This window comes from Vespa velutina, chromosome 12, assembly GCF_912470025.1.
Source record: "Vespa velutina chromosome 12, iVesVel2.1, whole genome shotgun sequence".
Lineage (NCBI taxonomy): Eukaryota > Metazoa > Arthropoda > Insecta > Hymenoptera > Vespidae > Vespa > Vespa velutina.
The window spans coordinates 139983-166632 of NC_062199.1; the positions used below are offsets into that span (position 1 = coordinate 139983).

Consider the following 26650-nt stretch of genomic DNA (forward strand, 5'->3'; position numbering starts at 1 on the left):
TGTTGTTCGGCCGACGTGAGAAGGCCAGAAGAAGCAGGGAGACAATTTAAGGCTTTTGATCGATATCTCGCGTTTAAAAACTTTACGGTGCGTTGCTCAAAAGTAGAAAGAAGAAAAACAGAAGAAGGGAAAGAAGCAAAGATGGTAATAGATAGGTGTGCTATAAATATCGCCATTGTAATTTTAAATAAATTATAACGAGTTCGTTAACGAAGAATGAAATTGGATAAAAACATGAAACGTTTTCCCTCAAGCCTATCGAATTAATTCGAGCGATAAGTGTCCTAGCTATCGAAACGTCCGCTGACCGATATTACGTCGAAAAGACAAAACCGTTCTTTCCACTTTGTTACCGGCAGCTCATTAAGCAGCATTGTCTGACGTCACTATGCTCCTCGTTTACTACGAAGCACTTGTCCCGGACACCTGGCGGCCATTGTACCGATGATAATGTCGCGATGTCAAGCTCATGCCGCTACATTAATCACGGGAACCGGTTTCTCGAAAACTCTACGTCGCTTAACCAAGGAGGACGAAAACGTTATACTTCTCTCTACCACTCATGTTTCTCAACGCTTGGAATTCGTCGTCGTCGTCGTCGTCCTCCTCCAAAGGAAAAACCTTATCCACTTTTGGCCGATGTCAAAAGGGAGACCCCGTTTAATGAAGCTCGCTGTTCCCAAGCGAGTCGTATCTATGATTCTGGAAAAAAATGTCATAAAACGTTTGTTGAAAATATGCGCATAAAAAATTATAGCACGTTTTGGAAAAATTCCTCGTAACGAGATCTTCAATAACGCTGACATTCGCCGCTGTTAATTAAAACCGCGTCCGTTCTTGTTTTTTTTTTTTTTTTTTTTTTTTTTTTTTTTTTGCATTTCTCTTTGCTTCTTTTTCTTTTCCTCATGCATACATCTAACATTTTACTTCTGTCGAGCAAAAACGAGCAATACAGGACGAAAATGAAAGAACAAGCTTAACGTTTGATTAATTCCATTTAGTACAGCGAACTTGTATAATTACTTTGTCACAATCAATTTGCATTAATGTGATAGTCTGATTACGAGAAAAAATGAAATTGTAGAAGACGATGCTGATGTTTCTTGGACCGACGAAGAAGAAATGTTTTGATTATACGTTAGCCTGGTACACGACGACTGTAAAAATCTACAGAAGGCTTCGAAAGCTTTCTACGAGTGAGTTTTCCCGGTGGAGTTTTCGAAGAAGATGTGCTCTTGAGATTTTTCTCGGCTGTTTTCTACCTAGGGTAAGATTCTGAGGAAATAAAGGACTCGAAATTTTCCAAAGTTCTTGAACGTACACCATCGTATATATATATATACATATATAGGTATCTAATCTACTACGTGTGTATATATATATACAGACACATATATGTATAGATAGAGGTGGGGAGGAAGATATAGATCGGTTAGAGCATCTTCTGGCTGCTTCGGAAACTATGTTTGGCCTCCTCGAACAACGAAGAACAACAAACACTGGACAAACCGCTCGTCGAAACGCTCCTCCAATGTTAGATATCCGACGATGGCGTACTTTCGTGATTCGCCCACCCTTATTCGTTCTCCGTCAAACTCCAACCCTTCTTCTTCGTCACAGGCTCCGAACCCAATCGATAAAGCCTGCGAGACTTTCCACTCATATGCTTGATTGCTCGGCAAACATGCCTAAGTTTATCGTATGAGCCACGATGCTGTCGACTACCATCACCAACTCACACGTCTTACCTTCTTCGTCGAGGCTCTTTTGCACTTTGGAATTGTTTCGGGCCCTTGTCCGTTGCCCTTGTCATCTATTTGCAGTTTTCAACCTAACGATACGTCTGACGCTCACGCTGTGAGTTTCCTTTCGAAAATAATTTTCTTTTGGATCGGGATTAAAGCATATGTGTTGTAATAGATTGTAAGCTAATCACAAAGGCATTTTATTAAAGTTATCAATTATAAGAAATAAATTTTACTTTTTACTATAAATGCGATATGATTCTGGTTAGTAATATTTAGCCTTTACCTTTGTACTTGTTTCACCCCCGTTCTAAAAATAACAAGACGTTTATATTCTATTCAGGCCTCTTCGTGAATTAAAGCAGCTTGGGAGAAGGCGCTCGATATTTCTCAAGGTGATGTTGGCCCTCTTTTTATGAGCTGCTAATCGATCTTGTATTCGCGTAGCTAGCAAGTTTCACTTCGAGGAAAACTCTCTCTCTCTCTCTCTCTCTCTCTCTCTCTCTATCAATGATGTATCGACGAATGTTAGAAGCAACGAGTTCGCAGACGAACGCTTTAACCCCTTCGAACCTTGTAAGCTTTATTCGCCGATTCGTACGTAAGAGGGTTTCCCTTATTGTACAATACTTTTTTATCGATTAGTTGGAAAACTTTTCAGTTACTTGATAGTAATCAAAGATAAAAGTGAATAAGAAGGAGTTATTGTTTCACATGGGACAAGCTAAGAACATTTGACAAAATGAAAGGGTTGAGGATTTGGAAAGCGGGAAGAATGGTTAAGTCGCAACCAGATACGTCTGTGATTCGAAATAAGGGAGAAAATATCGAAAGCATTGGCGTAATCGACGGGCCCATATATGATATATATATATATACACACACACACACACAGACGGGTTGATTTTAAAAGTATTACTTATCTAACGTTTTGCCGACTATCGAATTTTGTTACGCGAGATATCCAGACGCCGCGACAGGAATAATAAACTCGCTGGAATATCGATTTTGTCGCAAGTGACGTCATAGCTAACGGAGTTGATCCACCCTCTATCCAAAAGATATCCCCTACACGTGTCGATCGTTGTTCTCGTGGCGTTTCTGTGTCAACGGGAGGGGATCTTATTATTTCGTTAATGGCTTCGAACTTGTTAGAGAAAAAACAGTATATATACTAACGATCGTGGGAAATGTGCGTGAGGGTGCGATCACGTGGGACGAGTCAGGTGGGATTTTGTATCTGGCGACGTTCTTGCATACCCTTTTCTCGCATTCCATACCTCACATACATCGACATATGAGATCTATCATTATTGACGTACACGTTAGAAGACTAATGAAAATATTCGAATAAATGGTAGCTAAGTAATATTTTCTCAGATTATCCGTCAATTATCTTCTCGAATCATAAAGCCGTTAATAATGATGACGATGATTTATGAAGGTTACTAGACAACGACCCCCAACGAATCAATTTTATTAACCAGGCTACTAAATCTGAGCGAGCGCAAACTCTCGTAAATTGGTGCCGCAGCAGAATTTACAAAGTAGATAGACGCGGAGCTTCGTCGAGACCTGGCCCAGTAGTACTCTTGCACCAGTGAGTTGCAAAAATATGCGTCAGGGTTGCGCGTTCCCCTTGCACGCACATAGGCAAGCGTTTCGACAAAGAGGGAAGCGAAGGGAGAAAGGGATTAAAAACGCTGACAAAGTTACGAAACACTCGTATGCTCGGCCCTTTTTATATTCGCGAGATGAAACCGAGGCGGTGCAACGTACACCAAAAAGAAAGAACACACGAGCGAGAGAGAAAGAGTTGGGGACGGGGGGGGGGTGGTGGTGGTGGTGGTGGTTAAAGCGCGAGAATGGAGAATATATACGAGAGGTTCGGACGAAGAGGAGAGCAGAGAACCGTGACTGACGAGGGCTCGAGAAATTCGGTATAAGAGATTTGCAAGCTCGAGCAGACGGGAGGAGAGAGGAGCACGCAAATCCAGTGAATAACAAAAAAAAAAATATATATATATATATATATATCTTCAAAAATAGAGATCTCAATGGAAGACGAGAAGGATGGAGAAGAAAAAAATCTGCGATCTCGACACTGTCCACGGGGACAAAAGGTAGCCCCAACTATGAGAAAGGTCTCTCCATTTTTCACAAAGCCAGAGTATTCCCTTTGTATCTTTTCTCTATCATTTTTTTTCTCCACGAAGCCTTACCTCTCGCGGGAACACGCTGGGAAACGTTGCGAGAAAACGGGCCAATTTTTGATCGAGGAGAATATTGCGACTTTTTCGAATGGCAAAAATAAAATTGTATCGAAGAAAAAAGAAAATATGCTGAGAGAAAATCTATAATTTGGTATTATCGCTGAAAATTTGTCCATTCCTTCAACAAGTGAGTCGACGATGATTCACGTACACACGGAATCGTCGGAATAATAATCGGAACGTAGAGGAGAAGAGTGTGAGTTTGATGGAAAATGAGAATTTGATCGTTCTCAAACGCGTTTCCCGGGTACGCCCGTTCGCGTCGCATCACTTTCGGGGAAATTCTAAACGAGTTACAAACGCATTTCAAACCCCTAGTTTCCGTTCTCTTTCTCTTTCACACTTTGGGACAAGTTTCTAGGCTTTGGATTCGCCATTATTACTGCTAATTCCGCGCCGTCGATTTCGAACAATTAATGCCGTCATAGGCAAGGGTCGACGGAGGAGACGGCAGAAGGGGGGAGGGGGGGGGAGAGAGAGAGAGAGAGAGAGAGAGAGAGAGAGAGAGAGCTCTTTGTGCGATCGAGCTACGTTAAGCGCGTTTCGTATTCGTGGGTATAACCGAATCTCGATTCTGGCAACGCGCGCGATATTTCGAGGGCGAAACAAACAAGACTTCGATCGAGACACGTAGAAACGCGTACGCGCCAAGGCACATTTCTATACCAGTACACACTACTATACCACTACGATGTAATGCGGGAACACGTAATGCCATTATAATGCGGACACGACTGGATCCTGAGAGAGGGATGTAGAATGAAGAACGAAAGGAGGGTGTAACTTGGGGTGAGTGAGGTGCTGCTGAGAGAGAGAGAGAGAGCGCGAAAGAAGGAGAGATATATGTACACGAACGAGGAAAACGTGACGACAGGAGGAAAACGGCCTCGCACTGGCATTATTACGAGAAAATAAATTCTCAGTCGGAAGTCTCTCTCGTCCTATATTCGAAAAACGTCCTCGCATAAATGCTACTCATTTTCCGTACATTTTCTTGAAGCTCCCAAACTGCCGAACAATCCCCTTCCATTCGTTCTTTAAAATTTAGTTTCAAGGTTCGCTCGCTATTACCCCCAAGTTACCGAAAAGATACTCTTTTAAACTATATGAGAAAAGAATATAGCCGTTGAAAGGAGGCCAAAAGGATAACGCGTTGGATTCGCGAGTAGAGAGTAATTAATCTCTATCTTACTTTTTTCCCCTTGCTTTTTTTCTACGTCGTAGGGTCAATGAAATTTTACGACGTGACGTTATCTTAGGTTGCGAAGTCGTCTCAAGTTTTTTTGAAAGTGCTGCAAAGTACCCCGTCGTCTCTGGGGAGTTAAGAAAGCCCATCATCCAACTGCTGCGACAATCGCGGTGATAGTGGTAATGGTGAACGGTGGTAGTGGTATTAGTTCGCTGCTCTGGGAGTACCCCTTCCGAGAGATTCATCTAGATTACAAAACTACTCTCTCTCCGTTCGGAGTATTTACTCGGCATTAAATTACACAGACGGGCGCACGCGCTGGCGAGCATTCTCTCTCTCTCTCTCTCTCTCACCTTCTCCAAGTGGGACGACGTTCAATGGCCGGTTTACTTTCATCATATCCAATATTGATCAGTTCTAACGTACACCATGAGCCATTATTTATGCAATGTGGATGCGGAACGTCGCGAGAACCGCACGTTGCTTCAATAACGTGCGATCCTGCCAGTGATGATATTTCGTCGTATTTATTCTCCCTGGTAGCAAGGCCAGATGATATGCCTTGTTACAAATGTTCTCTTTGCATAATGTAACATGAAAATGCCCACGAATTCGTACACCGCAAATGGCGTACAAATATTTCCTACTTATCGAAAATATTCTTCTTTGAAGGTGCATGCAATGCTATTGCATATATAATACTTGTTGCCGAAGAAAAATTCTGTCCTACAACGTCGTATAATAACGTAATCATTGATTGTCCGGTTAAGTCTGATATCTTGAAAAATATCGACGCGAGTCTCTTTCAACGTTCTTCAAAGTGGTCCGGAAAGAGTAATGGAATACTCGTAAGAATCTCTTGTCGTCGAACGTCGACGGCTTACGTAGGAGAGCTCGTTTGGACTTTCATCCTAGGAGTTAGCGCGCACGGTTCTCACGATATTGCCGAGTTCGTTACGCCGTGCGACGCAATTCGCCCTCGAGTAATTCCGATAATACTGGCAATCATCCTGTCACCGAGTTAAGCCCTCGTAAGCCCTTCTCTGTGCCTGCTTTTCCGCTATGCCATACAGGAGAAACGTAGGAGGTGTAGGGTGGAAGGAAGGTAGGAAAAGGTTCGCGACTTCCCATGGGGAATCTATTCGTTTTCTTCGACGAAAGACGCAGAAAGCAGGATGCACATTCTCCCCTTCCCTCTCTCCCTCTCTCCCTCTCCCTCTCCCTCTCTCTCTCTCTCTCTCTCTCTCTATCTCTATCTCTATCTCTCTCTATCTCTATCTCTATCTCTCTCGTCGGCCTTCTCCTCCCCCCCCCCCCCAACTCCCACGGCCCTTCTTCAATGCGAAAGAGAGCGGGGAAGTTGCCAAGGGCAAAGAACCGTCCTACGTTTGGCAGAGATGAAGGGAAACCGAACGTCGTTATCGAAACGGACGTTTCTGGTTTCGCCACGAAATGCTTTCACGAGAAGTCGTCTCCTTTGTCGAAACGCGGAAGCAAAGGGGTTGATCCTACCTGATCCTGTGTTCCGCACTGTTTTTAATTGGCCATTGTGATGGTACCGCCAGCGGAGATTTATTCTTTGAAAACTATTTGCTTTCGTTACAGGTACCCCAGAGCTGCCCCCCACTCACTCCCCATTCTGCTTCGTACTTTTCATCTTTATGGACATAAGTCGGTCGTCGAAATACTCGGATATCAAGCTAAAATCTTCAAAGGACGAAAGTCACGAGTAATGGAACAAAGTAATGGATTATATTCCAGTGGAGAATCTTCTTCATAGATTCGTCGAGCTCGTCGAGATATACCTCACTGGCCACTTTGTGCTATGCAAGAGAAGGAAAAAGCACAAGTCGAGCAATTTCGAAAATTAGTATCCCCCGTGAATGGAGAGAAAACGGTGGCGACGGTGGCGACGGCGGCGAAGAAAAGAGGAATACTCACCGCACAAGTAAGTCATACTCAAGAATTTATTTCGTTCGGTGAAAGATCAAAAGCAAACGACGTTTCCTCTTCGATGTCGCGGTACAATCAAACGACCGATGTTAAGGAAAGAGAAGAAAGACCCGCGTGCTTTCGTTTCGCGTCCTAAACAGTTCCGTGCACGTGACCGAGCACGTTGACGGCACACAAAGGGCTACGATAAGTCTTTACGAAAAGATATTGTATTGTCCCAGCGAAGGTCATAAAGAAACTGTGGTGGCACAACGGTTCGAAGGAAAGACACGACGGAAAAGAGGTTGCATAGGAGGAAAGAAGAAGGGTGGCTGGCTTGTTTCTAAGAGAAAAAGGAGTCGAAGGAAGGAAGGAAGGAAGGAAGGAAGGAAGGAAGAAAGAAGTAGTCGAGCAGAGGAGAATCTCCGGACTAATTAAATAACTAGCAAAGTCACCTAGCAACTTGGCACCTCGGCATCGAGTCCATCCTCCTTTTCCAAGTACGGGCTCTTTCTTACTGTTAGCTTCTGTGTTTCCAACAGTCTCCTTTCTCTCATACTCTCTCTCTCTCTCGCTCGCTCGCTCGCTCGCTCGCTCGCATCAACGCTCCTTCGCCATCTCTCCTTTCCTAGGACCGTCGTCGCCTCGTTATTTAATTAAACTTCGCTGAAGCGGCCGCGAGCTGCTTGATACCGGAGCACGTACCTCGTCAACGTTCCTTTTCGACGTCCTACTTTTTCTTCCTCCTTTTCGCCGTTCTACTTTTTCCCCTATTTCTCTGCTGCGCTCTAGCCATTGAAGACTTTTAGAATAAGCGCGTAGCTAGCGATATATTCGAGGGAAATTGGACTCTCTCCCCTTCCATGATATCTCTCTCCCCAAGGAGACGAGAGGAAGGATCGCTCGAGTCAAAGTTATTATACTACTTGAAGCGTTTGAAATTAAAAACAATGCGAAAAGTCGATGTTCGATGATCTCGCGAGGACTAAGTAAATTACAGCAGGTTCGTAGTTCGATAAAAAGGAAAATTAGGGGACGAAAAGTAAAAAGGTTCGATAAACGGTAAAATAACGATCGAATAATGGCGATCCTTAAAAATTCATAGGGCCGAAAGGAATAAGGACTCGGCTAAACGAGGGATAACTTACGACGGTGATAATTACCCAATTATGAATTCGGCGCGATGAAAATTAAAATATAGAAAGAAAAGTAAAAAGATAAATTGACGAAGATTCGACACTAGTTTGTTTGAGAAGTAACGGCCGCTTCGGCTAATTTCGCGGCAAAAGAACGGAGGATGGCCGAGGAGCGTAAAGATGGCACCCGTCGTTCGTGTCCGTGAAAGGAGGAACACCCTATGAACCGTTAATTTACCTCCGTGAAAATAAACCACCAGGGCGGATAAACCGTGGAACTTTCGTTTCCCTCTCCTTTTCCTTCTTCCTTCCCTCTCGTATATTTCGCTTTGCCATTTTACTTCGACGAAACTTTCACACTACCGAAAACACTCTCCACTCCAACCTCTCTCTCCCTCCTCTTTACTTTAGCATCCGTCGCGTAGAGACGATCAAATAACACCCTCCGAAGAAAATATATCTCTTTTAGGTTCCTCCTTCCTTTTTGATCCACGCGCAATACCACCGATAAGGAACATTAGACGCGAGTCTTTCTTCTTTCGGTCTTAAATCGACGTTATCGACGTTTCAAATTCGATGCGGCCAACGTCGAAAAGTTTCTGATAAATGCGTCCGTGTTAGTTATCAAAGTTTAACCCAACTATGCGTTACACGCTCGATGATATCTACGTCGGATATCGGCAAAGCATAAAATAGAGTACCGTGAGCGCGTATGGTTATAGATATATCAGTTGCCTGAGTTTTCTTTGGATGAGAACGAGAATACTCAAATAATATCGAAAGAATACATTTTTAATGCGTACGTATGCGCGTAGTATACCTAGATATACCTAGGTATACCTATTATCCATGACAATGAATTTCTATAAACGGAGAAAATAATAATGGAAACGTTTGGAGATAAGAACAAGCAAGTTCGGCTTTATCGAGGCATCGCCATGAAAAATTGCTATCGTTTATTGACCGAGCCCGGGCTAGATTCGTATAATCTACATTTATTTCGAATACCCAGAGGGCTTATGCCGGAGAACGCTTATCTGACCGACAACAAGAGGTTTCATTTTGAGAAACGCAAACATCCCATAATTAAGCGGGATCCGGTCGACGCACAGCTCGAAGGTGAAAGGATTCCGTTCTCGTTGTTGCGGAAAATATGGTATCGAATTATTTGTTATAAAGGTCATTTAAAGGGACCAAACGGCCGCGAATTTTCATCTCGACCAAGTCCTCCCGTTCGAGCAAATGGACCTCCTCGACATTTTTTTCTATATACCTTTGTCCTATATACGTATTTCATTCCAGCGTTACCTTATTATTTTTGCTTATTATAACGGTATGCCTTACTAATATAAGGTTATGCCTTACCTGCTAGCTATACAAGCAATTCTCATATAAAATATAAACGACAACGTTCTGCCTTATTATTATTGTCTTACTTTTAATTTATATCAAGGCGATCGTTGTTTTACGAATATACCTTTTATTTTCGATGAAACGTTAATTGAAGTTTATGATATCGAAAACGGATCAGTAATAATCGATATTACTTTCTGGTAAAGAGTTTCCGAGAACTTCGCAGTTTAATAAGTTTCGGGTAAACCCGAAGATTTTAATCGAGCGTGGAGATAAAAGGCATGCCAGGGAGCGGACGTTGAATCTAATCTTTGATCACGTCTTCGATAGATTTTCTTAATCCGGCTCGGCGTAGTATCGGTAGCTAAAGAGGAAGGAGCCGATGAGATTCTGATGTTGCGAAAGAACTTTCAAAGCACTGCCCCGCGCCTCATGGAGCTTTAAAGAAATATTACAATTCTTTGTCCCTTACGATCACTTTTCTTTTCTTTTTTTCTTTTTTTTTTTCTTCTTCTTCTTTTTCATTTCATAGCTGCTACCACACAGGCTACGGCCACAGGCTACGGCCAGAGAATAAGAGGAGAGGAACATTAAAGTAGAAATCATCAAAGTTCTCTCGAAGCCTCAGATATGTATACGCTGCTAATCAAGGTGAAATGATGGAAAAGTGAATAAGTTATTCATTATAATTAGCCATAACTTTGATCTCGATCTTAGTGCGTTTGCCTTCGACTACTATTATATCGTTTCTATCCTTTTCTCTCGTATCGCTGCTATGATCACCCGGTCGTTTTTAAAAAATAATTTATATAACGAAACAATGTATTTTCCTTAAAGATTTCCCATTGAGACGAGAAGGAACTTTAAAAAGAAGGCGTCGAGGCGGCACCGCCGGCAACACCTTTGGTACCGCGCCTTGTACCTTAGGTGTGAAACCGCCGTTGTTGTTTACGCGTGTTTACGAATGCAAAGTGTTTGCGAGCATTGTGTGCAGAGCCGCGTGCGGTGCGTGTATACGGAGCATTCAATGGGTCCTGGCGTGCGTGTCGCGCGCGCGTGTAAGGGAGAAAGGGACAGAGCGGAGATGCCTACATGTACAAGAGAGGGTGTAAGCACACTTGGCAAGCTGCCATTTAGGGGTTGAAGCGATGAGAGAGGGAAAGAGAGAAGAGGGCTTACCCTATCCTACCTACAGAATGGCTTTCACAGCCGCGTGCCCCTACACATGCGGATGTGGAAAAGACGGTGGCTTTCTTCTTCCTTCTTCGTCAAACTGTCCCAAAATCAATCTCTTACTCTTTCCCTCGTCCCTCTCGTAAATATATACATTTTGTCCATTGGACGAAACGCTCTTCTTAACGTCGCGAAAACGCTCTATGAAATCTCAACTCCATCTCCTCCTTTAGGATTCACCTCTTTTCGATTATTTCGTGCAACTGTGCCAAGGTCCTTCCTTCTGAATCTGAACTCGTCTATTAACGAAATCGATTTCTTTCGAATCAACGGCATAACTCCTAAACTCGATTCGCTATATCGTCTACGAATATTAACGATTACCGATACGAATCCCAATAATTATTATCGGTATCGAGAGTTTTATTTACGTTTCCTATACACATGTTTTTTTTTTTTTTCAAGTATTCGTTCCCGCTTATCGTCCCCGATTTTATTGAAAAACACGCACCGTTTTCTAAAAGTTTGGCAAAGCCAGCGGCCAGGAAAAACAGTTCCGGCGTATTCATAGAGCGCGGCCATGAGGGAAGGGGCCAGGAGACAGTCGCTGTGCTATTCGATGGCCGTTGACACATTTCGCTTTTTCGCGAGGCGCACGTGTGACATGGCCGCAACAAGCGCGCGAAACACGTCCGTAACAGGCGCGGTCGAAACAGACGCGAGACAATGAGGTCCGGTCTTATTGATTCGTTAACAATGCGACTGACAAAAGAACAATGTCCGGCCTACGTCACTGGTTGCTGTCGCTACTTCATCCCCGGTTTACTAGGCCCTTTCCATCAGCCTCGGCCGAAATATGCTATTTCGGTAAAGTAATGTCGTAACGAGTATTGGGAAAGGCGTGGACGCGCGTCAAATCGTATATTTTCTACCTCCTAAAACGAAGCTCTATGTTGCGCTGTTTTGATGTTGCAACTTTCCTATTATTCTCTTGTCATCTAAACAATCTCTCCCTTTTTCCTGCCCGCCGAATTAAGTCGCATCGAATTTCCTGATGTTAAGCACTGGAATGAAAATTAAGCGGACATCTAATCAACGTTGGATATTAAATCGATGAAGCTGTCATTCGTCCGCATCGATACGCGTGACTCGAATTAGTTCTGACGAGGAGAAAAGAAAGGAATAAAGAAAGAGAGAAAAGAAGAACTTTCGAGAGGGTTCTCTTTAGCGAACTTTAATATTATTGGAGATCAACCTTGGACCGATACGCTCGGCAATGGTTAGCGCCCTGATAAAAGCGAACAACAAAAGTTTAGGATAAATCGTGAATCCTCGAAATAATAACGTCAGAACGCCCTTGGAGTAAGCGTCGGTGTTACGCATTTCGAAGTCACCCTATAGACGCTTACGTGGCACGGAATTCAGCCCCTAACAACAGAGGCACCCTAAGCGATAGTATATGCCGGGCCAACGGCGCTGCTACGTTCGAAGCTCATTCACGACATTGATTTTCCTTTTGGAGTCCCTTCGTCTTCATGGCGTCCTCCTTGCTTCTATCCTGAACTTGCGTCACAGCGGGGAACGTGTCATTGCCCCCGAAAAATGGCGATCCTCCTTTTTCAGGGCGACCAACTGATTAGACAAAGCCCTGGGAGAGCCTCGCTTGCGAAAGAAAAGCCTGTCGAGCTGCGATACGCTCGCTCATTCCTTCCCTCCCCCATCCCCTTCCCCACCCTCACCCCCACCCTCTCTCTCTCTCTCTCTCTCTCTCTCTCTCTCTCTCTCTCTCTCTATCTCTCTCTCTCTCTTCGCCCAGTACTAGTCTGCTTCATATGAGAATCACCCTTCCACTTCTCATTCCTTCACCACTTCTTCTGCGCCATCACGTACGAAAGGAGGCAGGGTCCCGACATCTTTGGAAGTTCAGATAAGACGAAAGCGTTGCCGCGATGGCTGTAGGTCGAATGTAAAGGAAAATCGACTTTTTTTGCCGAAAACGACGCGAAATTTTTGGAGAAAAAAATATTCCCATAAACCTCCTATGAAAGAAAGTATAAGACGTTCTTCATTTTACTTGTACCTAGATCGACATTTTTCAAGCGAAATAGTTTCGCTCTTTGTTCGAAAATGTAACGATCCAATTATGGCGTATTCCGTTTGATAATGATGATGCTTAATGAAACTAGAGGTATTTCGAAATAAATGTTCGTTTGATCGTAAATGTGTCGTCAAATTTGCAAATTCCTCAAAAACGATATATTCCATATCCCCTATACGTATACGTAATTAATCAGAGCATATATCATCATATTTTATCATGATAAAAGTAATAGAGAAAATCGATGCTTCGGCATCATTTAACACGATCGACGTCGTTCTCTCGATTCGATATCGAGAAAAGTAATATTATCTAAGAGGAGAACGACAATAAGCAAATCGTTTTTAAATAAAAGGGAGTGGACGGGCTTGTTAGAGAATTTCTCGATACGAATCGCGTCGTCTTGTATGTCGTGTGCAGAAATTCACGCGAATAAGTAGGGACGTACGGAAAAAAGGAAACGATACGAATTTCGAAAACTATAAAATGACTGGAACGATGTCGTCAACGTTCTCGTTAAAATTCGCGGAAGTGATCTTGCGTTGGCCCATAGGCAAAAGAAAAAGGGAAAGAAAAAAGAAGAAAAAGGCGCTTAGCATTTAATATTAATGGCACGATTCGCGTTCGTGTCACGTAGCGTTGGTGGTCCCTTGCGTTCCGATTTCCTTTTCCTCCTCTTATAACGTGCGATATTATCATTGAGATTCTCGTTTACCACATATACGCCCACACTTATATATTTTACGGGAATTTTAGAATCGCTCACTCATCAACTCGCCATCGTCGAGCGAGCGTCGACATTTGAATAAAATTGTTCGAGGAAAAGCCGCGAGAGAAGCCCCTATTCGATGAACATTAAGTTCGATTCTTTAGACTATGCGTTTTAAAAATTGTTCCAACCTAACTCATCGGGAAAAAGTCGAAAAGATTTTGTATCTGATTGTCGCGATGCATTGCCACGAATTAAAGAGAAGTAGAGAGAGGGAGGGAGAGAGAGAGAGAGAGAGAGAGAGAGGGTGCGCGCATGGAACATAGACGAATAAATATTTTACAATTCCGTTCCAATTTCCACCCTCGTTCAGGATATTAATTTACCGTATCAAATTTTCGTGTTAATATCTCGCTTAATTTACATTTTATCGTCCAAATATTCATTAAACGTGTGTTATTTAATATCTGGTTGTATAAGGGAGGATATATTGATTGAGATACTGATGATGAAGTGTGAGAGAGAGAGAGAGAGAGAGAGAATCTCCGGCTAGGAAAATGAAATACGTCAATCTTTTTTATCGTAGCATTCGTTAATTATTCTCGGATGTGATGGATAGACCGATGATTTCCGCGAAAAGATAATATTAGCAGCTATGGAGATGATAAATTCGACGAATCGAATGAATATCGTAAAATATCTCCTTCGAATACATTTAATCATATCGAGAAAGGAGCGAGTTATTAAAATCTATTTTTATTAAATGACATTTTCACGAAACTAAACGGGTTATACACTCTCACCTTTCTCTTAATACCTTTCAGTTATAATATTTCTTCCTCATTCCATCCTCGATGTTATCTTAAAGGCATTTTTACGTATACTCCCAAAGATGTATTCTCATATATCTTTGTCAAAAGAATTATTCCCCAGGTATGATCCACATATATAATACTGTGCATGCCGTGTATCCTTAAATATCCGAAAAGTGTTCGTTCCATCGAAACTTGAAGAGAAATTATACATTTCGGCGGACCGATAAATCAGCACTACCATCGCCATCCACCGTAGTAAAATGAAATTTACGAACGTACGTACATGCGTTTTCGAGCGACCAACCCCCGAGCTACCGTCAAGGTTTCCGCTTTAGTCAGCGTTGGAGAGGAAATACGATTTTTTTCATCGCTCAGGTACGAGAGGAAAGACTCACGGGTATGCAGAGAGAAAGCGGGGTAGGAGAGACAGAGACAGAGAGAGAGAGAGAGAGAGAGAGAGAGAGAGAGAGAGAGAGAGAGAGGACGTAAAAAAGAGGCAAGTTAAAAAGAGGGAGAGAGAGAGAATGCTCAGCCGAGTCGTCGATGCGAGAAGCCGCGAATCCCCAAAAGGGCTATTCCAATTTAATGTCCGTTAATCGTATTACGTTTTGACTTTGCAGCCACCCTTTCCTGTCCCTTCCCCTCTTCTCCTCTCTTCTTCTCCAGCCATTGCTTCTCTCATTTTTTACGAACTCGACCTTCCCTTTCTCTCATCTCGACTACGAAGGCACACACACACACACACACACACACACGCAAACACAGTGACAGAAATGCAAGGATTTCGCTATAGGAATGTTAATACTTGTTTATCCCCTTCTAATTTAGCAAGGAAAATTAAAATCACAATTTCCTCGTTCGCTCGGACTCACGGTCGTACGCGAGCACGCGCGCGCGCGCGAATACAACACGCTAATAGAATTACTATGCAATCACAGGCACGCCGAATTGTTGTTTTGTTTCAACGTAAACACGAACGCCATGGCCACCTGTCTCTCCTTCGCCGTCTGAGAGCTCTTTCAATGCAACGTGCCGATCTACCGGAGCTTACGTATTTTACGAGCCTTTGTAATTTCGGAGGCTCTTCGTGTTCTCGCTCGAGACACGAATACGATCTTAAAGAGTGCACTTTCGAGGGCTCTATCGTGCACCGAACGTGACAGGAATTTCAGCCACGTCGGCCGATCGCGAAAGTTCGAAATAAAATGAAAGGCTGCTTTCATCATTCTATTTTCTATCCTGGTAGTCTCGTAGAAAGAACTCGTTGACATTAACTCCGCGCGTGTGTCTACACGTACGTACGTGTGCGTACGTGCGCGTGCGCGTGCGCGTACGTTATATACGTGTATGTATAAAACATGTATACCTAGAAGTCTGACTAAAATTCCACCTCTCGACGTTAGAAATAATATCGGAATAAAAAGCCTTTGAATTTCACACAAGACTTGTTTTTCATTAAAATACTTCTCTCTCCCGTTCGTAGAGCGCGAGATATTTGGGAAAATCGTCGTCTCTTTGAAAGCCGGTCGCTCTGCCGTTGGCGCGCGCGCGCGAATACAGTACACATATAGGAGTTATCATAAACGGCGGAAGTACGCGAGCGAGTGTAGAAACGGCTGCGACCAGCAAAAAATGTGCCGCGGGGGAGTATACACTGAAGGATAAAGAAACGACGGAAGAGAGAACGCGAATTTAAAGCGAGGACGATGGTAGTAGTTGGACTGTTGACCGTGTGTCCGTACTGGTGGTTGTAGCGGTCGTGATGATGGTGGTGGTGGCGGTGGCGATGGTAGTGGTAGTGATGGTCGTCGAAAGCTTCAGGGCAGCAGTTTTGGGGTTTGCCCGTCCGTTCGAGCGTCCATCCACGGTCCGAAGGGCTTTCGAACGAGCGTTGCCCGTAGTTTTATAATTATTGTGACGCCCCGGGGGCTTATGAGATCGAGCTTCGTCGGCCATACGGTCTCGATATACTTGTATGCACCCGCACGTGTCACTCTCGCACGCTCGTCTCACATGCCGCGCGCACGCGAGAATTTGCAGAGGGACATGAAAGAGAACGCGCGCGCGCGCGCGCGCGCGAGAGAGAGAGAGAGAGAGAGAGAGAGAGAGAGAGAGAACTACGCAAACCTTTATAAACGCAAGTAGGTATGCGTTTCGAGTTCGCAAGTAATGCCATACGCATGTAGTAAAATGTGCGGTCTTCTTTTTGTTTTTGTCTTACTTCGACGTTTCATACATTTCCCCATTTCATGTTTATCCATCTATATATTCATGTGTCCACTCATCTATCTATCAATCGATCTATTCGTCCGCTCGTCCTATTTGTTCGTCTATATGTCCAGCCCATCCATCTATAGGTAAGTACATATTCCATAACGATGTCGAGACGAGTTATATTCGAAGATACATTGTTTGTTTATCAATTATCTGGTCCTATATGACATCGAAATTGTTAAATCGAAAGCTCATCTCTTGGCTAGATCGATAACTAAGTTTTCAAGCAAGTTAGAAAACGTCCGAATAAAATCGCGTATAAGATTTGTCTCGATTACTCTGACCCACCCTCCTATAAGTAGTTAAAAGAGAGAGAGAGAGAGAGAGAGAGAGAGAGAAAGGAGTTGGTTAAAAAAGAAAAAAAAAAGAAGGGACACTTTTTTTCTAATTGCGTACAAGTAAGGGGAAAAATCAAGGTATACCCGCGATATTATATATCCATATTATATATTATATATGCCGAGAGCTTTATACCTCACTCGTATTCGTTGTAACGTGGAACGCGAGTCGAAAGGTCGTGGATTATCAGACGATAACCACGTACGAATTGCCTCTTGATAAGCCTACTTTGAAAAATATTTTCTCGCATAAAAGCCCTAATGTCGAACGGTCGTGATGTAACGCGGCAAGCAAGAAGGATCGTTCGACACTCACCGAAGTATTAGATTTTCCATAACACGATAAACATACAGTCGTATTTCCATCGTTACGAGTTTCGTAGTGCATTATGGCCGCCGGTATATCGGTCGCAGCAAAAATGGGTGAGAGAACGACGGGAAAAAGAGAGTGAGAGAAAGAGGGCCGATGAAGGGTGGCGGAGGATGAGGGCAGGAAAGGGCGGAGTCAGAGGCTGGTGCAGCAAAACGCCCTGTAAAACTCTTCGTTACGATTACGAGGTGGTGGTCGTTGCTATGCCCGTCATCCGCCAACGGTCACGTTCCTACTACGACGGATACGATGTGGATTATTAAACTTGTAGCGCAGAACGTAGGATGGTTTATGGATTTTCGATGTTCGCCACAGTTCCGTGAAAATCTTAAAAGTGGATCGCGTGTCTCCTATCGATTACATAAATACATTAGCAAGGGTAAAAATAGTTTCGATAAACAATCCGAAAAGATCAAATATTTCTTTTTTTGTTTCTTTTCCATTGGTCATACGAAGAATGGGAAGAAAAAATTGCGATAACGATCAGAGAAAGAGCGAACGTATGAGATCGACCGTTCATTCGATCGATTGTTCGAAGGCAAATGAAACGGCTAGTTTTTCGACGAAGAGAAAGGAAAAAAGTTGGTATTATGATTACGACGTGGTCGTTGCGATGGCATACCACCGCTGGCGGCAATGGTCTCACACGAGGCAGCAGCGGTGCCGCTGGATACAGCAGTAATGGATTATTAAATTTCTAACGTAGTACCGTGGCACATGGCTGTAACGTTCGGCCCCTGTAAAGCCACAGAAGTGTCGTTTCCTTCCTAATGGGTCGCGCGGACTTCTCGCGCGAAGTACATTGCAACGGCGGTTATCATTATTAATAATATCATTACCATCGTTGAGGATGCGTAGCGTTACGACCTTTGTGTGTTCCGACTTCTCTCTGGCGTTCTCCATGAAGACGACGATACCATCTTCTCTAGTCGGTCTCGCCAGAATTTTTTCCCTTACTACCTACGACGAGAGAAGTGGCCCTCGAGGGCTTATGAGAAAAATCCGACAGATCCTTTTTCTATGTCACGCAACTACTACTAATTACTTTCTCTTTATTTCTTTTTCTCCCCCTCTTTTTACCGCTCGTTCCAGGAATTCAATGTTTCGTACCGAATTATGTTATGATAAAAAAAAAATGTTATATATTATTTCCTAAAAATGTAAAAGCGCATCCCATGAATATCGAAGCGGAACATATAAAAGCTTCTGGTGTATAAAAGCCGAATATTAAAAACAGTCTGCCTGGCGGAATGATCCAAACCGATCATTATTCGTGCGTTCGCGGGTTACAGCGTGAGGCGCATAATATATCGCGACACGGGTAGAAAATAGCGTCGTTCACCAGTGAAATAAAGCCTGTATAACCAGAGAGATCCTATAAATATAACGCAATAACCAGGGCGAATTGAATCGGCTGACAATATCCGTGAGGATGTTATCGAATCTCTGTGCTTGGTATTGTACGACAAGGCGTTGCAGTTCGCGTCGATGGGAAAAGGACCGAACGCTGCTGCTGGGTCGTGCCGTTAAATCGTCGAGAATTTTACGAGCAGAAGCGAATCGATTAAAAGATGGAACTCTTGATATCGATGGCGCGCTAATGTAAGGCCCCTCGAGGTGTGACGCCAAGTGACGGAACAGTTAACCAGCCGTAAAGCAATGGCCGAAAAAGAGAGTGGAGTTTAAAAGTTCAGATGGTATTAATGATGTATTAAGCCGCACCACTCTCGTCTACCACGGTTATTCGCCGATAACGCAGAGCGACCAGCTTTACGGGGGGCTGTGGAACGCGTCAAATCAGGATGGGTAGGTAATGCACGAATGTAAAGGTTTATGGCCAATATGGAGTATTTACGGTTGACGGGCAAAAGCTGTCGTATGGAAGCCGATAGAAGGGAACCGCCGACCGAAGAACCTATACACGTTTGTATAGGTTCTCCCCCCCCCCCCCGCGATCTCTCTCTCTCTCTCTCTCTCTCTCTCTCTCTCTCTCTCCTCTGTTTCTTCTCTCTTCCTTTTCCTATTCCGCGCTGAAAGGTCTTTACCGTTGGAAGCGCCTTTCCACGGACGAAATATCGGAAGTACTGAAGAGAGGCAAGAGTCGAGAAAGAAGCCGGAGTCCTTTGCCGTTTTCACGAGGCCCTTCTTTCTAGCGAGACCCCGGTAATCGCATTAATATAAGAACGGTAAATCTTTCCTTTCCAGCCACAATAGTCTACCCTACGTCGGTCTAAGTCATGCGAACAAAAGGATTCAACTTCCTTCGTTGGATACCGAAACGTCCGCGATTTACATTCCGAAGGAGAGCTAGATAAAAGTACCTGGTACGAACCATCGGTGCACTTATATCTCTTCTATTTGTTCGAATAATAAAATCTGCCTAAAGATCACGTAAATAATATTAGGCGCATATTAATATTCAATCAAAGGGAACATGCGATCGTTATCGTATTTTTCAAGCTTGGCGTGACCCGAGGAAAAGATCATCGTAATGATATATATATAACGCACGCGGTATAACGTATCGCTCACGCGAGTCGTTATTTACCTTTTTCACTTTTAATCGTGATTTTCATCGGTCGCGATAAGTTTGCTCGACGTCGAGCTATCGATCAACTTGATCGTCGCGCGACGAGGAAAAATAAAAAGATATGATTCAAGATGATACGGCACCACCATGTCACTTTTTCATCGAAGAAGCATGCAGAAGATTACTGATATTGAAGTAAATATGTACCTGCCACTTTTTTGAGTATTAAAATACTCCGATAAAATCGGTGTGTAACTCGTTGAAAATTTGTAATCTTTAAATTTCCATACGACGATGGAACGACGACGGACTCTGTTCGTCGCGGACATTTCATATCGGCGACGTTAAATCAAAGCGATCCCACCGTCGCGAAGATCGTCGGAAATCCAGAGACGGCGGTAACTTGAATGCAGACACGCGAAATCTAGACGGTAAATCACCAGGAGTCTCGTCGAGCGCCTGTCGGAGAGAGATCCCGCTACTTGCTCGTCCTACGAAGCATTTATTAATCGCTCAGCTCCTAAATCCCGTGGCGCAGCTGCCCTCGAAATGTTTGTACCTACGTATTGCAAAGTAAAGTGCGCGCGCGCGCAACAGGGGACGTAGAGTCCTCTGGGAGAGGATTAGGTCGGACATATTGAGAGCTTCCAACTCCCTATCCCGCGAAAGCACCAGCTTTCGGCTTCGAATGAAGGGCGAAGCTGCTGCCCCCGCAGTGCGAACAACCTAATAAGTTTTTCCTTTTCTATCTGCAAAAGCGTCCTGTCTACTTTCATTTTTTGTCACGTGTCGTTTCGCGCGTTATTTTAATAAAAAAAAAAACGATAGAAACTGAGGTGCTTCGAGTTATTCGAAAAATCGCAGCATACAGTTCGAAGAAAATTGTAATATTCTCGGAGGAATTTCGAAAAAATAAAAAAAGAAATGGAAACAAATTACGGCGAAGTTGGTTGTGCAATGAAGTTGCTTGTGAAACTGTTAATTGCCAAAAGAGACAGGGCGGGGGGAGCTGCAAAAAAATCGATCCGTAAAAAAATCGAGCTGGAAAAAATTGTAGCTGCAAAAAATTCGAGCCGTACTCCCAATGATCGAGATAACAGTTCTAAAACGCAGTCGATTTCGAACGCGTCGGCACAATACAGACAGATGACGGTGGAATATCCCCCTCGATGGTATTGCTGACGGGATGTACGAGTCAATAATTTCCTCACTCTAGCATTTTATGAGGGAGTATTATATGGGCGCTGGTTATCGATGATTAATCTCGGCGCTGTCACTTGCAAACCCAGGATTCGCGTCTCGAATGTATCGGTGCTTATTCGCGCACACTACCAATTTCACGTTCTTTCATTTCACGTTCGCATTCCTTTTGCATCATCGATGATCCCTAAACATTGAAAATGATCGATCATCGTCGACTGGAAATTGTTGTTTAAGGCCGATTAAAATTTCCTCGTGTTTTCCTTTACTAAAAAGGAGCTTAACGATGCACGTCGAAACACCTATTAGAGGCCTTTAAACGGTCTAAAAGAAGGGAAAAAAAAAGTTTACGTAACGCGTCTCTCGGGAAGGGCGAACGCAACGCGGCGTAACGTCTTTCACGAAAAGGGGCTTGGTAATGGTGGATTGCAATAATATTACAAGTTAATGCATAGAATCGCTCTCCCTCTCTCGCGTTTCGCACGTTCTTCGTGCTCGCGTATACGAAGCGCGCAAATATACCTTGAAAGCTCTGTTTGAGGAGAGCAAGGAGAGGAAGTTCGGGATGCGGGGTAGGGAGCGAGGTGCTTTCGCCATTGTCCGTGGCGTTACCTCGTCCTGCGCGACCCTCCCCTAGGAGCACGAGGCGGGAGACCCTCGAGGGCTTGCCTCCTCGAATAATATTTCGTTCCATTATTCATAAACATTTTATAATCTTCTTAGCACTGTGAATTATTGCCGTTCGCGCAATTGAAATAATGCGGATTCGTGGTCCATACTAGGAGCACCTCTCTCTCTCTCTCTCTCTCTCACACAAAGTCTTTCTCGCGCGAACTTGCAAACGTATATGTATATGCGAAAAAGCGTAGAGAAAATGAGAGAAAGAAAGGAAGAAGGATAAAGAGGGGTGGTGGTAGCGCACGAAGGCAGTAAGGTATTGCACGACTACGAGAATAGAACGAGTTCGTTCGTTGAAGTGGCGTTGAAATGTTTCGAACCGAGGGAAAAATAATTGGACGAAGAGCCTTGTCGTTACTTGGCGAGGGAATGTGGAGCGTTACTACGACGACGAAGACGACGACGATGAGAGGGAGGTGCCGGCGCAACCTCCTTCTACCGTCTTTGTATCCAAGGGCTTACCATTCCTTTCTTAAACTCCTCGTTACTGAGAAGTCTTCCGGCACCTCCTTTTCAACTTCCTGGGCGAAGGTATGTAACGCTTCTCGTACACAGGAAGAACTTTTCTCCTATCGCAGAGTGTTTCCCCGTCCAACTACAAAGTACCGCGATTTTGTACGGGGATCAAACGATTTTCCTAAAAGAGCTAATATAAGGTGGACGGGCGTTAATTGTAATACCATCGAAGCTGTATAACACACGTGTCTTCGATCGGATCGCTCTACCGACCGTCGTCTAAAATCTATCTAAAATCTAACGAAACGAGAATCGAAGAATATGAACGAATAGATAAGTAGTAGGGCGCTCGGTCGGTCGACGATACAGCTAATCGAAGATGGGATTACGATTGAGAAATCGAGTTAAAGGAAAAGTTTGACGAAGGTATAACCGATGGTTCGCTTCTCCCCTCCGTCCGTCCGTCCGTCCGTCCGTCCGTCCGTCCGTCCGTCAGCAGAAAGTTTCCCCTTGGAATAATCCTCCGCGACACCTCTTATTAACGTTGGGTCCATTCGAATCGTGTTCTTAAACTCCTCGTTACCGGTGCGCGCTCGCTACTTCAAGGGGGACCCCCCTCCCCCCTCTCCCGAATCGCTTTATCGAAGTTGGAGAACGGGATTGCGAACAACGGGCTTTGGGAATGGCTGTAATTTTGATAGGTCATAACTCTCTCCCGCTCTTTGAAACGCTATACCAACGAGACTCATACCAGATATCCCACCAGAATCGGGGAGGAGTTAGAAGAGAATAAAGAGGAAAGAGAAACAGAGACGACTCACTGATCCCGACGCTTAACTAACGGATGATCTGAAATAAGATTTACGAAAGCGATATCTCCTTAGCGTAGGTAATTTGAAGTTGCGGAAAGGGCGACGCGTATAAAGCAGTCACGCGCGCTCCAGCCCTTCCCTGATCTCTCTATTACAGTTCGGATTAGCTAGTTATGAAACTCGCCGGCGAAGTGGTGATGAAGCGTGTTCGGAAAGTTTCCATCTGGGTGAGGTTACATGGCGAGGATCGTGGACGCGAAAGCTTTATGCGTGTGCGCGCGCGGAGTTGCACGGAATAAGCGATCAGGGTCGTTCCTGGGGGAGGCACGTTAGTCCCGTGTTAATTTCTTCGTGACAGGAGACGTCGCCTCGACTACGACCGGCCCTGGCTTTTGAGAATTTTGCAAAGACAAGCCTGCATCGAACAAAGTTCCTCCTTTCGGCTGCCCTCTCTATACGCGGCAACCGTCGTACTACGAGAGTTTAAAGCGATCGTTGGAATAGCGAATGACTAGAAAGAAACGAATTCTAGAGTTATACCGGGGCGTTTGGTGTCCTAAGAAATTTCCTTGATTACGAGCCTCGGGAATCTCTATTTCGAGGACCGCGAATCCAAGCTGGTACCTGCCAAGCGCGATTGGCGCCGCGTTACGTCACCACCGACTACGAATCAAAATCTTATTAACTGCTGAAAGTGAGTTTCACTTCAAAGTGGAATTTAATTACATTCGCGCCTCCACCCTGTCCCGTGCCCTGCCCTTTTCCTTACTACTCTCTACTCGGTCCCGTTCGTCTTGCTCTTTCCTTTATCCCTACCCCATTTCGCTCTTCTCTAACTCCTTTTCCGCCTCTCATTTTCTTCGAGTCTCCTCTTCCTCGCCGCCAGTTTCTCGCAAACTCCTTGAAAGCACGTCCGACCCGACCAGCATCCCATTACTCGCGGTCTTCATTTTTGAATGAAAATATTTAAATTTCCCTGCCTCGTCCAGCGGAAATTATTGCCCTTCCTGTCCTTTCCGAGCGAGCTTCCTTACCCCGTCTCGCCATATACAATCAACTTCTTCTTACTCTCTCAGCAAAAATCTTTACCTCTCTTTTTCTCTTTACGAGTACGCGGAAGAGGGTTGTTTGGAACGCGAGCAAATATCCAAATGCCAGAGCGATTATACTTTTTTTTACTTGGCCGCTGGTAGTCAGTCGTTGCTTACTCATCGGTACGACGTTTCTAAAGGGCTATCCTCTTTCTTCCAACGCGCGCGCGCGCTCTCTCTCTCTCTCTCTCTCTCTCTCTCTCTCTCTCTCTCTCTCTCTCTCTTCTTCGTGCAAGCACCGAGGCAATTGCTTCTTTTGAAGTGCGCTTACTCTCTCGCGTTTTTTTCTTACAGGCGCATCTCGTGATTAATTTCGCAGTCTCGGTTTGCTCTTCGTCCTTTGCCAAAGTAGTGGAGAGAGAAGGTGTACCCTCGAGAATCCTTTTTCTTCTTCTTCTTCTTCTTTCTCTTCTTCTTTTTCTCCTTCTTATTCTTTCTTCACCTCCCCGTCATTCGATGGACCTCGAGAAGAACACGTCCGCGGGGAGGGATTATGAGTTTCGCAGCTCATCACCAGTTTGAACGCGCGCGCGAGAAAATGCTTCCCCTTCTTAACGAACTAATCGGAGAGAGTGAGAGTGAGATAGAGAGCGAGAGAGAGAGCGAGAGAGAGAGAGAGAGAGAAAGTGCGCGGGGGGCGGGACAGAAAGAGGGAGAGAAAAACGTCAGTTCTCTCTAGCGAAATCTTTTCTCGTATTTTAATTTAAAAGTTGGACTTTGTCGAGAGATCTCTTTTCTGCGAGAAAACACGAGTCGTCTGGGTAGAGCATATGAAACTGCATTAGAATAGTCGTACTTTTAATCTTTTAATCATGTTAAGTGATGGACTGTGTTGGACGATGAACTCTCGATCGAACTCTCATTGATTCTAATCGCGTACAGATAATGAAACGTAAGAGGAAAAAAAATACATGAAAAAAAGAAGAAAAAAGAAAAGAAAAGAAAAAAAAAAAAAAAAAAAAACTACTACTCACCTTTGCTGCTACCGTCTGGACCACGGAGGATGGTACACTCCTCTATTGTGCCGAAGGCAGCGAACAATTGTCGGACATCGTCTTCAGTCTGTTGCTTGCTGAGCATTCCCACGAACAGCTTTCTGTCTGCGAGTTGTCGGCCGATTGTCGAAAGTGAGAGAAAACAGAAAAAAGGACAAAAAAATAATGTTAGTTACTTTTCAAGTCCGCAGTAGCACGGATTTGGATCGTTTGTTTCTTTTTGTGCTTTATAGGCGTCAAAGAGAAGATCTTGCGGCTAACACCGAGAACGACAAAGTTACACGGTAACACCAGCATCCACCATCCTAAGGGGAAGGAGGTAGGGGTATACAAAATGTAAAACACATCCGTGTGTGGAGACACGTAAGTAACGATCTCTATACCGATGCGTACGTTTACACTAGCTTACAATCGCGGTAAACGTATCCATCTGAGACAGCGTGGAGGGCTGCGTGTGTATTAATGCGTGATTACGATAACGGTAACATATAATACGAGGAAGATTCAAATTTGATGGCCTTTTAATCAGCGGTTCCCCCGATAGGATATTCGGTAAAGTTAATTTTTGTCGTCGCTCAAGACAGAATCTTGGATTGAATTGGCCAACGATCAAATTGGAATGGAAGAATCGAATGATAATGGTAGTTAGCGTTCTGCCAAAGAATCCGCCCCGTTTCAAATTTGAACGTTCCTTTCGAAAAACGATAATAATTATAATAATAATTGACGATATAATGTACATATTTAACGATAATAATAATAATAACAATAATAATAATAGTAATAATAATAATAATATGATGATGATGATGAGGATGATGATGATGATGATGATGATGATGATGATGATGATGATGATGATGATAATAATAATGATAATAATAATAACAATAATAATAATAATAATAATAATAATAATAATAATAATAATTAGAAGAATGTGGTGACATTAAGGAGATATATGAAAATAATCCAATTAACCAATATACCAACCTACGACCTACATCACAAGCCGAAGAAATAGGTGGAGAAAACGAACGGGATCGCGAAAAAATCTGATAAAATGTAAAACGTTAAAACATAAAACGTAAAACGTAACTACTTACGGCATTCTCGACGATGGCAACGAGTCGTTTCGCAATGGCTTCGGCCGAATATAACACGAGTGTTTTTGTCACGTACGCATGTATAGATCATACGAAGAATTTTAGTTGAAACCATCACGGGCGTAATCACCGAGGAGAATGCCGCTCTCGGTGCCGAGGCATACCTCTTTTATATAAAAAGGTTACACACTCAACACTCATTACGTGACATTGAATATTTACGATAATCTGCAGCTATTTCTAACCTGTGTAACAATAATATCGAAAATCAGACCGTTGTTTTGCCCTTTATTCATTTTGCTTTCCTTACTTTTTCTTTTCCATATGATGACGTATACAATTAGCCTAATTAGATTTTCTCTTCTTCGTCTTTCGCG

The 26650-nt window shown here is 43.7% G+C and overlaps 1 protein-coding gene across 22 annotated transcripts in view; it reads right to left on the reverse strand.

Annotated features, from left to right (window-relative positions):
- LOC124953301 (CUGBP Elav-like family member 4) overlaps positions 1 to 26650 on the reverse strand; it is a 518014-nt gene that overhangs the window by 24323 nt on the left and 467041 nt on the right. For 20 of the 22 annotated variants that reach the window (XM_047504496.1, XM_047504494.1, XM_047504493.1 and 17 more), the window contains one exon: positions 25147 to 25272. The exons of the other annotated variants lie outside the window; for them this stretch is intronic. In XM_047504496.1, coding sequence (XP_047360452.1) covers positions 25147 to 25272 — 126 coding nt within the window. The remainder of the gene's footprint in view (positions 1 to 25146; positions 25273 to 26650) is intronic. 22 annotated transcript variants of the gene reach the window in all.